Source organism: Schistocerca serialis, chromosome 1 (assembly GCF_023864345.2).
Source record: "Schistocerca serialis cubense isolate TAMUIC-IGC-003099 chromosome 1, iqSchSeri2.2, whole genome shotgun sequence".
Classification (NCBI taxonomy): Eukaryota; Metazoa; Arthropoda; class Insecta; order Orthoptera; family Acrididae; genus Schistocerca; species Schistocerca serialis.
In genome coordinates this window covers 870,788,661-870,800,808 of record NC_064638.1, presented here as the reverse complement: position 1 = coordinate 870,800,808, position 12,148 = coordinate 870,788,661, and the positions used below count along the sequence as shown (strand labels likewise).

The following is a 12,148-nucleotide window of genomic DNA, read 5'->3' as shown; positions in this document are numbered from 1 at the left end:
AGCCAAAACTCGTTGCCTGTGAACATACCAGGCATAAAAGATGGTTATAGATTAACTTCTTGTTGACATGCGTTGGTTAGAGACATTGAGAGATTTGTCACGGAAATAATCGTGCCTTTTTTCTCTTTGCACTGATTTGTTTCTTTTTCATTGTTTCCATTTCTTTTATTTGCTGCAGTGAGTTGCACTCTTGAGAATCTACTGCAGTTCGAAGACTTGCAAACAAGAGGGAAATCGCTCCTTTAGAAGCACAATAAATGCGAATGTATTACTGTTTATTTAAAAGACTCTGAAAAGTGGGGTTTTGGCTGTCTCATTCTACCTTCCACTGTACCTTCAAGAGCGTTTCCAAAAATTTTAGTATGCGAACATACTCGCGCTTTTTTCAGCATGCAACGCACCTCAAACTCCCTCAAGCTCCCCTAAGCACAACTCACTCACATCCAGCAGCACATCGGTGTTAAGTCGCTCATACCCATCCACTCCCAGTCGCCCTTTCTCTCTCACTCTTTCAGCCCAGCTCGTTGTCGTCGTCTCTTCGTGTCTCACTGTTATTGTCTCCTGTGTTATAGCCACAGTCCCCTACGTTCTGTGTTACTATTAGTTGTTCTCTATATCTATATAGAACATACATGCAACTCTTAGATCGACGACTGACAGAAATACGAGTAAGTCAAAGTCTAGTGACAGTCGAACATTTTTCCAAGTCCAGCAATGCTCAAAATATTTATGAGTCCAACTGCAGTTGGAATATTTCCACGTTCCAAGACCTAGCAATTATCAGAATTCCTTCAAGTCAAAAGAGACCCGAAAATATTGCGAAGTCCAAGACTATCCAACTGGCAGAAGTTTTTTAACACCAAACGCGACAGTTTCACCACTCATTCCACAAACTAACATGCCTATCTACAACCGAGCCCAGCAAGAGACTGCCTTCTCAAGAGTTGTAACGTGGTTACTTATTCTAGGATTGAGAACAACTGTGTAAGTTGAAATGACATGTTCAATGTCGCAATTTTAGCACAAAAAATACACGCTTTTACGCAGTTTTCAATTTCACAACATAAAAACAATTATCAGGATAACGCATCTCGTCGATATCAAACAGTGAAATAATCCTAAACACAACAATATTAAATATTAACTCTTAGAAAGAATATTAATCCTAGACACAACAATATTAGAGTTTAATTAGAAGTTTTTTTACAAAATTGTTCCTACACGTACATTATCATGTTGGTCAGTACTACGAAAATCTTCCGATTCCGGTTCATAGTTCAGTACTATTTAGGATGACAATCAAGTCTACGGTGGATGGTTAGTTATGTGACAAACTGAGCGAAAGATTACCCAAGGCCACTTGAGTTTATAGTGGACGCAAACTGGTGAACCAACAAAGTTTATGCATCTGCATGCGGTATTTACCTTAAGCTGCGACGAGCTGCCGTCTGCTAGGCTGCTCTCTTCTGCTGAAATTCCTGTAAAACTAATCAAACCTTTGCTGAACTTTCCAGCAGAAACTTTCCCTATGTTTCTCGTTACGCGAGAAAACATGTACTCAGCCCTAGTCTTTGCAGGTGGCGATATGCACGCACATGGTTGGAGCAGGCTGCATATTACAGTGCCCGCTCAGTTCTCTCAAGAACAATTAATGCTCCATTCTGCACTTAACTTTAGTTCAGGGAAGAGTCCCTGAAAATTTCTCTCTTGTCTTACTCATGGCCGAACTGCCTCCCCCACTTGGGTTCATTCGTTCTTCATGTTCATGACCTTTTTCGACCTATAGGAGCATTCCTCTTATTTTTTGGAAACTCTCTCTACCAATCGCAATGTTCCTTCCATTAAACTGCGTCAAAACTCCAGTTTTTTTTTCCTAGTGCGTTTCCGCCAATCGGACGTTTTGCGCCCATTATAGACGTCTAAAGTACATTGACCTTCACATGTGTCGCACTCGCTGGACACGTGATCGGAATGCGTCACTAGTTTTGTTCGTATCCCTTTGGAATTCCAAAATGCAGCTTTCTAAAGCTTTTTTTCTGTCCCTCTGTAGATGTGCCGCTACATGCATTTCTCCTCCCTGAGTCACCTCGTTGGGTCATTGACTTTCCACCTGCCACCCCTTTAAGTGGTTTCTGTGGTAAACCCTGTAGTGTGCCTTCTCTTCTGCCCTTGCCCCTCTGGCTTTCAAACTAAATCGCCTCACGCTGCTTGTTCCACCTGCTGCTCAAAGACATGCATTATATAGGAACAGTGTGTTAATTAGCATTGATTGTCATCCCTTTTTGCATTACATACTGATAGGCAAATTTGCTCATAACCGCTGAATTACATTAGGTGTCATATTCACCTTCTCGTTGCGATGCATATAGCCCTCATGTTAGGTGCGAATCTGACTTTCATTTATTTTGCCACCTTACAGAGTTTCTCTCTCCTACTTATGGTCACAGTGACCATTTTTCAGTGCCATTCAATGTATATGTTGCTTTAAGACATAAAATTATTTCAGTTTACTTGTATGTTATACAAATCAATTTACAGGGCTATTCATTCAACATCTCATGATGTGTATATAACGTCCCTATTGTTAATATTTTAGTGTAATGCGTACATTATTGATATTACGTTTGGCAACATAAAATATTACACAAAGGCAGGTAGCTTAGTAATAGTATGAAGTAATTATTTTCTCTTGTGTTTAGGAAGGGCAAATCAGCTGCTTTTATGGCTGGGTGTTACTGAGAGTGGGTGAATCATGTCGGAAACCTTTTCACATAAATTACCTGAGTACAAATGGCAGTACCACCAGTGCACTGCTCTTTTATGCCTTGTGTACGTAATACTACCGCCAAATGTATATGGGCATATCTCTATACTATGACTTCTGTCACCTGGGTGTATGATGAGACCGATGACCTCGCTGTCTGGTCTCCTTCCCCAAATAACCCAACCCAACCCTCACCTGGATGTATTTTGTTCAGCCCTGGATCTGCTGCCATAATTAATTACGACTGTCAGCCATGATACCAGTTCTGGATACCTGGTATGAATGGTTTGCCTTCGAGATGAGTGTTTGGAGTCTTTGGTCAGTGTGTTAGCAGTGTCGCAGTGCTGAGACCCCGCTGTGTGGTGTGTGTTTTTCAGGACCCGGATGCCGCCTACCACGACGGATCAACGCGGCGTTGGGAGGGTGGCGTGGTGCCCTACGTCATCTCTGCAGCCTTCAGTGAGTGTCGCCACCGCATGCCGTCTACAGACCGGTTCTTACAGCTTCCGACGCCGCGCAGTGATTCATGCGAACAGTTTTAATGTGTCGATTATAAACAATTTTTACGAAGGCATTTATCCTGCACTCACGATAATTTACATATGTACGCGCCCATTCTGGGAATTAGCCATTATAGATCTGCTGATAAACGATTAAGAACGCGTATAAAACAATGAGTTCTCTTGAAGAAAAGCGTCTACTGAAGCACAGTCAACACAGATTCAGAAAATATTGTTATCGTGAAACACAACTAGCTCTTTATTCATAAACTGATTCTATATTTATAGCTTTCCAGGAGGCTTTTGACACCATCCCTCAAAACCAACTTCTAATCAAATTGTGTGCCTGTGGATTATCCTCTCAGTTGTGCGACTGAATTAGTGATTTCCTGTTAGAAAGGTCACAGTACTTAGTAATGGACGGAATATCGCCAAGTGAAACAGAAATGATACATGGTGCTCCCCGAGGGAGTGTTATAGGCCCTCTGTTGTTCCCAATCTACATAACCGATTTAGGTGACAAACTGAGCAGCCCTCTTAAGGGGGGACGTTAGCGAAAGCGACGAAAATTGTGAAAAATTTGTTATTGAATCTTCATTTACTACACAATGTTTAAATTTCAATTCTTGAACATTACTTTCCAATTCCACTTCTGCGTGGGATAAAAATGACAATTAACAAAAGCTTGCAGGGAGCCACGCACCTTTGTTGTTCTGTATTTCCTCATATTATTTATTCTTGTGGTGCTTTCTTCCAGTTTTATGCAGCCACAATGTGGGAATATTTTGGTGCTTAGCAGATCCAGAACTTCTATAAAAGTGTATTCACGGAAAACCACGCAACCAGACAACATTTCTTTAGCGCATAATGCTTGTTTAGTTTTTAACTGTGCTAATATTGGGAGACTATGGACTCTACAGATGCTAGGATTTGATCCAGGACCTTTCACGCTGTCGATATTCGAGGAAACCGATAACAGGAGGCTTAATGCAGCTGACATTATTGTTGCTCAATTTCAAAACCAGGTTAACCTAAGAGGACAAGGAAAGAAAAGACTTCTTGAGGATGAAGAGGAGGATTCATATGGTTTGCTCTAGTTCACTCATATAAGGTAAGGCCTGATACTAACACTGTCAAATCTGTGATTCAGGTTTTCCGAACTTATGTTTTGGCAACTCTTGTACCTTTTCCTCTCAAACCACTGACATTATAGCACCTAAATTCGACGTTCTATTAGTCAATACTGTAGTGAAACATTTTGTGGAAGGAATTTTCATTTTCTGAAGTAGGAAGCCATTTACGTGAGAGAAAAGTCCTAAGATTTGGTGAATTTTTTTCATAGAAATTTATAGAGCTGTAAAAAGGTAGCAAAAGAAGATACCAATATTCTGTTCTATAGATACTTGTAATAATGGTATGTCAAACTCTGCAGAAAAATACATTAATTTCAGCTCGTTTTGTGTTGTAGCGAAACAGCGGAGAGTGTGTCACGGATATGATAAGTGAATTGGGGTGGCAATCATTAAAGAATGCGTTTTCCGTTGCGGCGAGATCTCCTCTGAATGTGAAAATACATAGGGAGAAACGATTAAGAGAAATCAGGGCTCGTACAGAAAGATTGGAGCGTCCATTTTACCCACGCGCTGGTAGAGAGTGAAACGGTAGAAAAATTATCTGAAGGTATTTCGAAGTACCCTCTGCGATTGTGAATTGCAGAGTAGTCATGTAGATGTAGATAAAGATGAGAATTAAGGAAATAAATTTACTGACAATGGTGTCAATACTTCTCGTAGAAACGTTTCATTCATTAGGAGGACTTTACTGCGAATACCCTTAATTATGAATTTGAATCGCAATTTACTTTTTGGTACTCTGGTGCACGTTATCGTCAGTAATTTAGCATGACGCACATATTTCTCAGTATTGGCGTAATTGGCTTAGTAACCTACAAGTCGTGCCTTGGGAGGTTTGATTTATTACTGAACCGATGCTGCAGTTCATACCAAAGATTTTCGACGGCTTCAGTCCAGGTCTCTGCACAGGCCAGCGCGTCAGTTACTTCGTACTATGATGCAACAGTTGACTGGAGCATTATCACTTTGGCACAGAAAATGTTCAGTTACAAATGGCTGCCACAGATTAGGAAACAATTCATTGTTGAAGATACTTTCCTTTTGGTAAAAACCAGTACTAAGGGCCTAAACGAGAAAAAACGTCCCAGATTATCAAACCACCACCACCACCACCATCCCACCAACACTCGACTTCTCCGTCGCCTCACTACACTGAGATATACACTCCTGGAAATTGAAATAAGAACACCGTGAATTCATTGTCCCAGGAAGGGGAAACTTTATTGACACATTCCTGGGGTCAGATACATCACATGATCACACTGACAGAACCACAGGCACATAGCCACAGGCAACAGAGCATGCACAATGTCGGCACTAGTACAGTGTATATCCACCTTTCGCAGCAATGCAGGCTGCTATTCTCCCATGGAGACGATCGTAGAGATGCTGGATGTAGTCCTGTGGAACGGCTTGCCATGCCATTTCCACCTGGCACCTCAGTTGGACCAGCGTTCGTGCTGGACGTGCAGACCGCGTGAGACGACGCTTCATCCAGTCCCAAACATGCTCAATGGGGGACAGATCCGGAGATCTTGCTGGCCAGGGTAGTTGACTTACACCTTCTAGAGCACGTTGGGTGGCACGGCATACATGCGGACGTGCATTGTCCTGCTGGAACAGCAAGTTCCCTTGCCGGTCTAGGAATAGTAGAACGATGGTTTCGATGACGGTTTGGATGTACCGTGCACTATTCAGTGTCCCCTCGACGATCACCAGTGGTGTACGGCCAGTGTAGGAGATCGCTCCCCACACCATGATGCCGGGTGTTGGCCCTGTGTGCCTCGGTCGTATGCAGTCCTGATTGTGGCGCTCACCTGCACGGCGCCAAACACGCATACGACCATCATTGGCACCAAGGCAGAAGCGACTCTCATCACTGAAGACGACACGTCTCCATTCGTCCCTCCATTCACGCCTGTCGCGACACCACTGGAGGCGGGCTGCACGATGTTGGGGCGTGAGCGGAAGACGGCCTAACGGTGTGCGGGACCGTGGCCCAGCTTCATGGAGACGGTTGCGAATGGTCCTCGCCGATACCCCAGGAGCAACAGTGTCCCTAATTGGCTGGGAAGTGGCGGTGCGGTCCCCTACGGCACTGCGTAGGATCCTACGGTCTTGGCGTGCATCCGTGCGTCGCTGCGGTCCGGTCCCAGGTCGACGGGCACGTGCACCTTCCGCCGACCACTGGCGACAACATCGATGTACTGTGGAGACCTCACGCCCCACGTGTTGAGCAATTCGGCGGTACGTCCACCCGGCCTCCCGCATGCCCACTATACGCCCTCGCTCAAAGTCCGTCAACTGCACATACGGTTCACGTCCACGCTGTCGCGGCATGCTACCAGTGTTAAAGACTGCGATGGAGCTCCGTATGCCACGGCAAACTGGCTGACACTGACGGCGGCGGTGCACAAACGCTGCGCAGCTAGCGCCATTCGACGGCCAACACCGCGGTTCCTGGTGTGTCCGCTGTGCCGTGCGTGTGATCATTGCTTATACAGCCCTCTCGCAATGTCCGGAGCAAGTATGGTGGGTCTGACACACCGGTGTCAATGTGTTCTTTTTTCCATTTCCAGGAGTGTAGTTCGGCAGGCAGCCGCCGTGTCCATAACTCGTCCACTCGTATTCATACATGCTCGCCAGATTTTCAGGATCCTACTGTACCATAACATCTGAGGTAATTCGGGTCTCTCTTTCCCTCGTTTTTAAACGGGGAACATTCCAGAAACTCCCTGTCATACGTAATAACAAGAGCTCTTTTGTTGAGGAGCTAGCTTTCATCGCTGTTGCCAATCTGTTTCTACGGTGTTCCTATCTCTCACCATTATGCTGCAGGGAGGAACTGATGAGTATTTACTTAAACCTCTCATATAAAATCCGATACGAAATTAGCCACACGCAGCTCACAGATGCAGTATCACCACAATCTCTGTTCGGTCGGCGCAAACATGAAGCATATTTTCGTGGACGGGTGTCCTCTGCACATGCAAACCTCTGATAATGGCGGTCGATACCGCTGACTCACTGCAGTGTCGTCGGGCTGCTTTGTGCGAAGCGTGCTCCTATATTGGTTTCCACTGTTTGGTCTTTCCCTCCTAGATGGAAACTGTAATTGATATAGCTAGTACATCAAATGTACTAACGAAAAACAATCGCAACACAAAAAACAATTAGTGTAGAAAGATGAAATTTCGGCAATGCATTCTCTAGGTGACATATTTCGGTGATTAACATTGCAAGATTATATGTTAATGTAAACGCGAGATAAGGCATTGCAAATGTGAAATGCAGGTGCATTAACAATCGGTGTAACCGCCAGAAAGTTGAATGCAAACATGCAAACGAGCGTAATTTGTGTCTTACAGGTCCCGGATGTCAGTTTGTGGGTTGGAGTTCCACGCCTGTTACACTTTGTAGGTAAATACAGGGTCAGTTAATGCTGTTTGTGGATGACGCTGGAGTTGTCGTCCGATGATGTCCCACATGTGTTCGATTGGAGAGACATCTGGTAATCGAGTAGGCAAACACAACATGTCGACCGTAGAGCTTGTTGTGTTACAACACCAATATGTGGGCGAGTGTTCTCCTTTTGGAAAACACCCCCTGGGATGCTGTTTATGAATGGCAACACAACAGGTCCAATCACCAGACTGACGTACAAATTTGCAGTCAGGGTGTGTGGGATAACCACGAGAGTGCTCCTGCTGCCGTACGAAATCGCACCCCAGACCATAACTCCAGGTGTAGGTCCAGAGTGTCTAGCACGCAGACAGGTTGGTTGCAGGCCCTCAAATAGCCTCCTTTTAACCAACACAAGGTCATCACTGGCACAGAGGCAGAACCAACTTTCATCATAAATCATACAGACCTCTACTCTGCCCTCCAATAAACTCTCACTCGACATCACTGAAGTCGCAAATGGTGATGGTTTGGGGCCGGTGGAATGCTCGCCTAAGGGCGCCTGGCTCGGAGCTGTCCTTGAAGTAACCGATAGCACGAGTAACAGTTCGTTGTGTCACTGTGGTGCCAACTACTTTTCAGATTGCTGCTGCAGATGAAGTACGATGCGCTGGAGCCATACGCCTCATCTGTCGGTAGTACCACGTCGCCGTCCAGTGACGGTCTTCTTGTGACTGTACATTCCTGTGAATGCGAGAAATCACGTACAGTGCCTACATTCCTGCCAAGTCTTTCTGCAGTGTCGCAGAAGTTTATCGTAAACTCATTGCACGACCTCATTCAAACTCAGTTAGCCGGCCGGTGTGGCCGAGCGTTTCTAGGCGCTTCAGTCTGTAACCGCGCGACCACTACGGTCGCAGGTTCGAATCCTGCCTTGGGCATGGATGTGTGTGATGTCCTTAGGTTAGTTAGGTTTAAGTAGTCTAAGTTCTAGGGGACTGATGACCTCAGATGTTAAGTCCCATAGTGCTCAAAGCCATTTGAACCAAACTCAGTTAGGTATTGATAATGACGTTTTTGTAACCTTAAAGGCGTTATTGATTAACATCAACTTACCATTTCCAATCTCAAATATAACTAACGCTCATGACCGTTACAGAGTGTATATAAAGCAGACCTAACTACATCCTCGTAGTGGCGCTACTAGCACGACTCTTATGCGACTGGCGCGAAACTGGAATAGACATCATCTTTCAGGTGCAGAAACACGTCTACCAACTTTGGTTTACGTCGCACAACTCCTTTGTAGTGTTCCGATTTTTTTCATGAGTGCACATAGTTTCATCTTTAAAACGTCATTAGGTTTCCTGTTACACAAAGACTTAAAAATCTTTTGAAATAAAAGTTTTTAGCTGCGTTCAGTGTATGTGCGTTCCACATACAAAGTGCAGCTGTAGATCCTGTGTTGAGAGTTGTTGTGTTATACTCCTTCTTTCCCGTCATCAAGAAATCTCTATTCTCGAGTTATTCCAGATACCATGGTTACCATCTCCAATATATTGGTAAACCGTTTCCCATATTCTGTTAGTTTCGATTCTATTTAAATACTTCTTCCAGAACAAGCGTTCATGAAATTTTGCCATAAATGCGAAGCAGCATGCTCGCCAAGGGATGGAGTCACATGCTTCTCAGCTATTGAGATGGGTGGGAAACGCAGACCTTTGTCTCGCTGGGGTTTGGATTCAAGTGATTAGTAGCGTGAGGTAGAGTGTGCTCTGAGCTGACACCCTGTTCTCTTTTACTTCTGAAAGCTCGAATCTTGCACACTGATGGCAGACGATAGTCTCACGTCAAATCATACAGCCTTCGGCGGCTGACTGTGTCTTATGCAATTCTCGGGTTGATGAAGATCTCTCCCGTGTATCTTCTTTTGCTCAAATCCGTCTTTAGAACCATTTTAGCATAAAATAAAGAGCTTTGGATGACTTATAATCAAACAACGAAGCAGGGGTGGATAACAACCTACAGGAGGAATAGTATACACAAGAATGGAAAGGAAAATGAGGCCCTGCTAGAGAACCATCAGCTTCACTCTAGAAAAGATACAGACCGAGGTAAGGCAGTGGTTAGCACACTGGGCTCGCATTCGATAGGTCTAATCTCTGTCTGGCCTTCCATATTTAGGTTATCCGTGTTTTCCATAAATCGCTCCAGGCAAATGCTGTCATACAAGTGGTGCATATTCCTTCTATAGGGTGGTCAGAAACTGTCTGAAGAGCTTTTAAGGGTGTTACAGGGTAGAGTGTTATGAGACGCAACTGTTAAGAAAAAAATTTGATACGTAGCGACCTTATAGAGTTGATTAGGATTGGCGTTGGCTAATTAGAATGTTGCACTCGCAAATTCAAGCGGTTCTTAAAACCGAACAAGAGAGCGATAAAAAAATTGGACTTGGGGCGGTAGTAAGGATAGAACCGGTGCCAAAGGCTGAGCAGTCTCGTGCGCCATCATCTACCTCTGTGAGAGTAAATGGCACTAATTGTATTTGGCGGACCTCTTGAATTTGCGCGCACAACGGCCCAATTGACTCGGAAACGGCACAACGTATGGAATCTTTATCTTATCAGTTATTTCTCAGCACAGCCTAGCCTGAAACACTCTTACAGGCTCTTCAGGTCGGTTCTGACCACCCTGTACAGTCTGAACACACACTGTCGTATTTCTTAGTAAACATAAGCAAAATATGTACTAGCGACTTCCCCTCGTGACTGGTTTTAGGCTGAACAGCGCCACACATCTACAAGTTACTGAAAAACACAAATTCGCATAATATTTTTGTACCCTGTGTGGGTTATGGTGTAATGTGTTGTGCTTTCTACTAGGACTTCCAGAAAGGAGAGGTCCTTATAAATTCTCCGAATTGTGATTGTTTTGGTGAATTTCGGAGCCATCTGCGTCATTTAGATTTCCATTTATGTAGCTTTTAGTACGCGCATCAAGGACCTACTACCGAGAAATCTTCAATACTGACGGTTACGATAAATCACCGACGAATGTATCGCCACAGACTTTAAAAAAGAACTGGATAAAATTCAGTGTAAAATATTACTTCATCAAAATAGAAAGACGGAAACAAGTTTACAATTTACCCCCGATGTCTTAGCGTTCAAAATGGTTCAAATGGCTCTGTCCTAAAACTAATAATTAATTTTACACCATTCACTCCTGCAATGCTTCCGAGTAGTGTGGTGCAATGACCGCATTGCAGTCCGGTAGGATACAGAATTTCGACGCTGGACATTGCCGGCGGGTGTGCCCGAGAGGTTTTAGGCCCTTCAGTCTGGAACCGCGCGACCGCTACAGTCGCAGCTTCGAATCCTGCCTCGGGCATGGATGTATGTTATGTCCTTAGGTTAGTTAGGTTTAAGTAGTTCTAAGTTCTAGGGGACTGCTGACCTCAGATGTTAAGTCCCATAAAGCTCAATGGCATTTGAACTATTTTTTTTTTTAACGGGCGATATCACTCTCTGATGTCAAAACGTAACTGCAGATCAAGGTCGGAATTTTCGCACTTAATACATAAATAATGAAACAACCGAGCTATCTATGCGATGGTGATAAAAACTGCGATCTCTTTCATTGCTTCACTGCTGTTGATGCACTATCCCCTTCCAACTCTCCCTTCCTGTCGATTCCCTCGACAGGACTCACCTCAGAATGTATTAAAATCGTCAGTAGATACGAGGGGCGTAAATGAGTAATATAACGCATATTTTCTCGGCATATTTCGCTTCAAAAATCCTTTACTTACATGAAGTTCCGATAGATGGCGGCGCTCTAGGCTACACTGCCTTCAAAATCCGTCTGTAAAGTATGTGCATTCCAAAGGAGACCTGTCATTGAGTTTGTTTCGGTAGAAAACCAAAGCATAGCAAGTATTCACAGGCGCTTGCGGAATATTTACATAGACCTGGCAGTGAACGAAAGCACAGTTAGTCGTTGGACAAGACTTCTGACGTCATTGCGACGAGGTCACGCAAACCTGTCCTTTTCGGTGGGTACAATTCTCTCAGTTCGACAGAATCGTGCTGTTAGCGTTATTTAACCTTCGCTAGTTGTTTATGATATGAAGGACATTCACAAGTCCAGTGGTCGTTTGCACAAAGAGAGGCAGTCTAGTGATCTATCTTTGCAATCCTTTAAAAAGACTGGGGATGAGAATTCTCAATTCGCGTAAGCGACAGGTACTGCTCATTTGCTACAAAACGACGTTACAGTACCATACAGAAAGAATCTAAAAATTTCGTTGATAATGAAAGAGCAAAGAATTACAACGATCGACACACGGA

At 44.1% G+C, this 12,148-nt stretch overlaps 1 protein-coding gene across 1 annotated transcript in view; it reads left to right on the top strand.

Moving 5' to 3' along the window:
- Positions 1-12,148, top strand: part of LOC126441928 (zinc metalloproteinase nas-4-like) — a 420,841-nt gene that overhangs the window by 45,512 nt on the left and 363,181 nt on the right. The window contains exon 6 of the mRNA XM_050090693.1: positions 3,142-3,223. Coding sequence (XP_049946650.1) covers positions 3,142-3,223 — 82 coding nt within the window. The remainder of the gene's footprint in view (positions 1-3,141; positions 3,224-12,148) is intronic.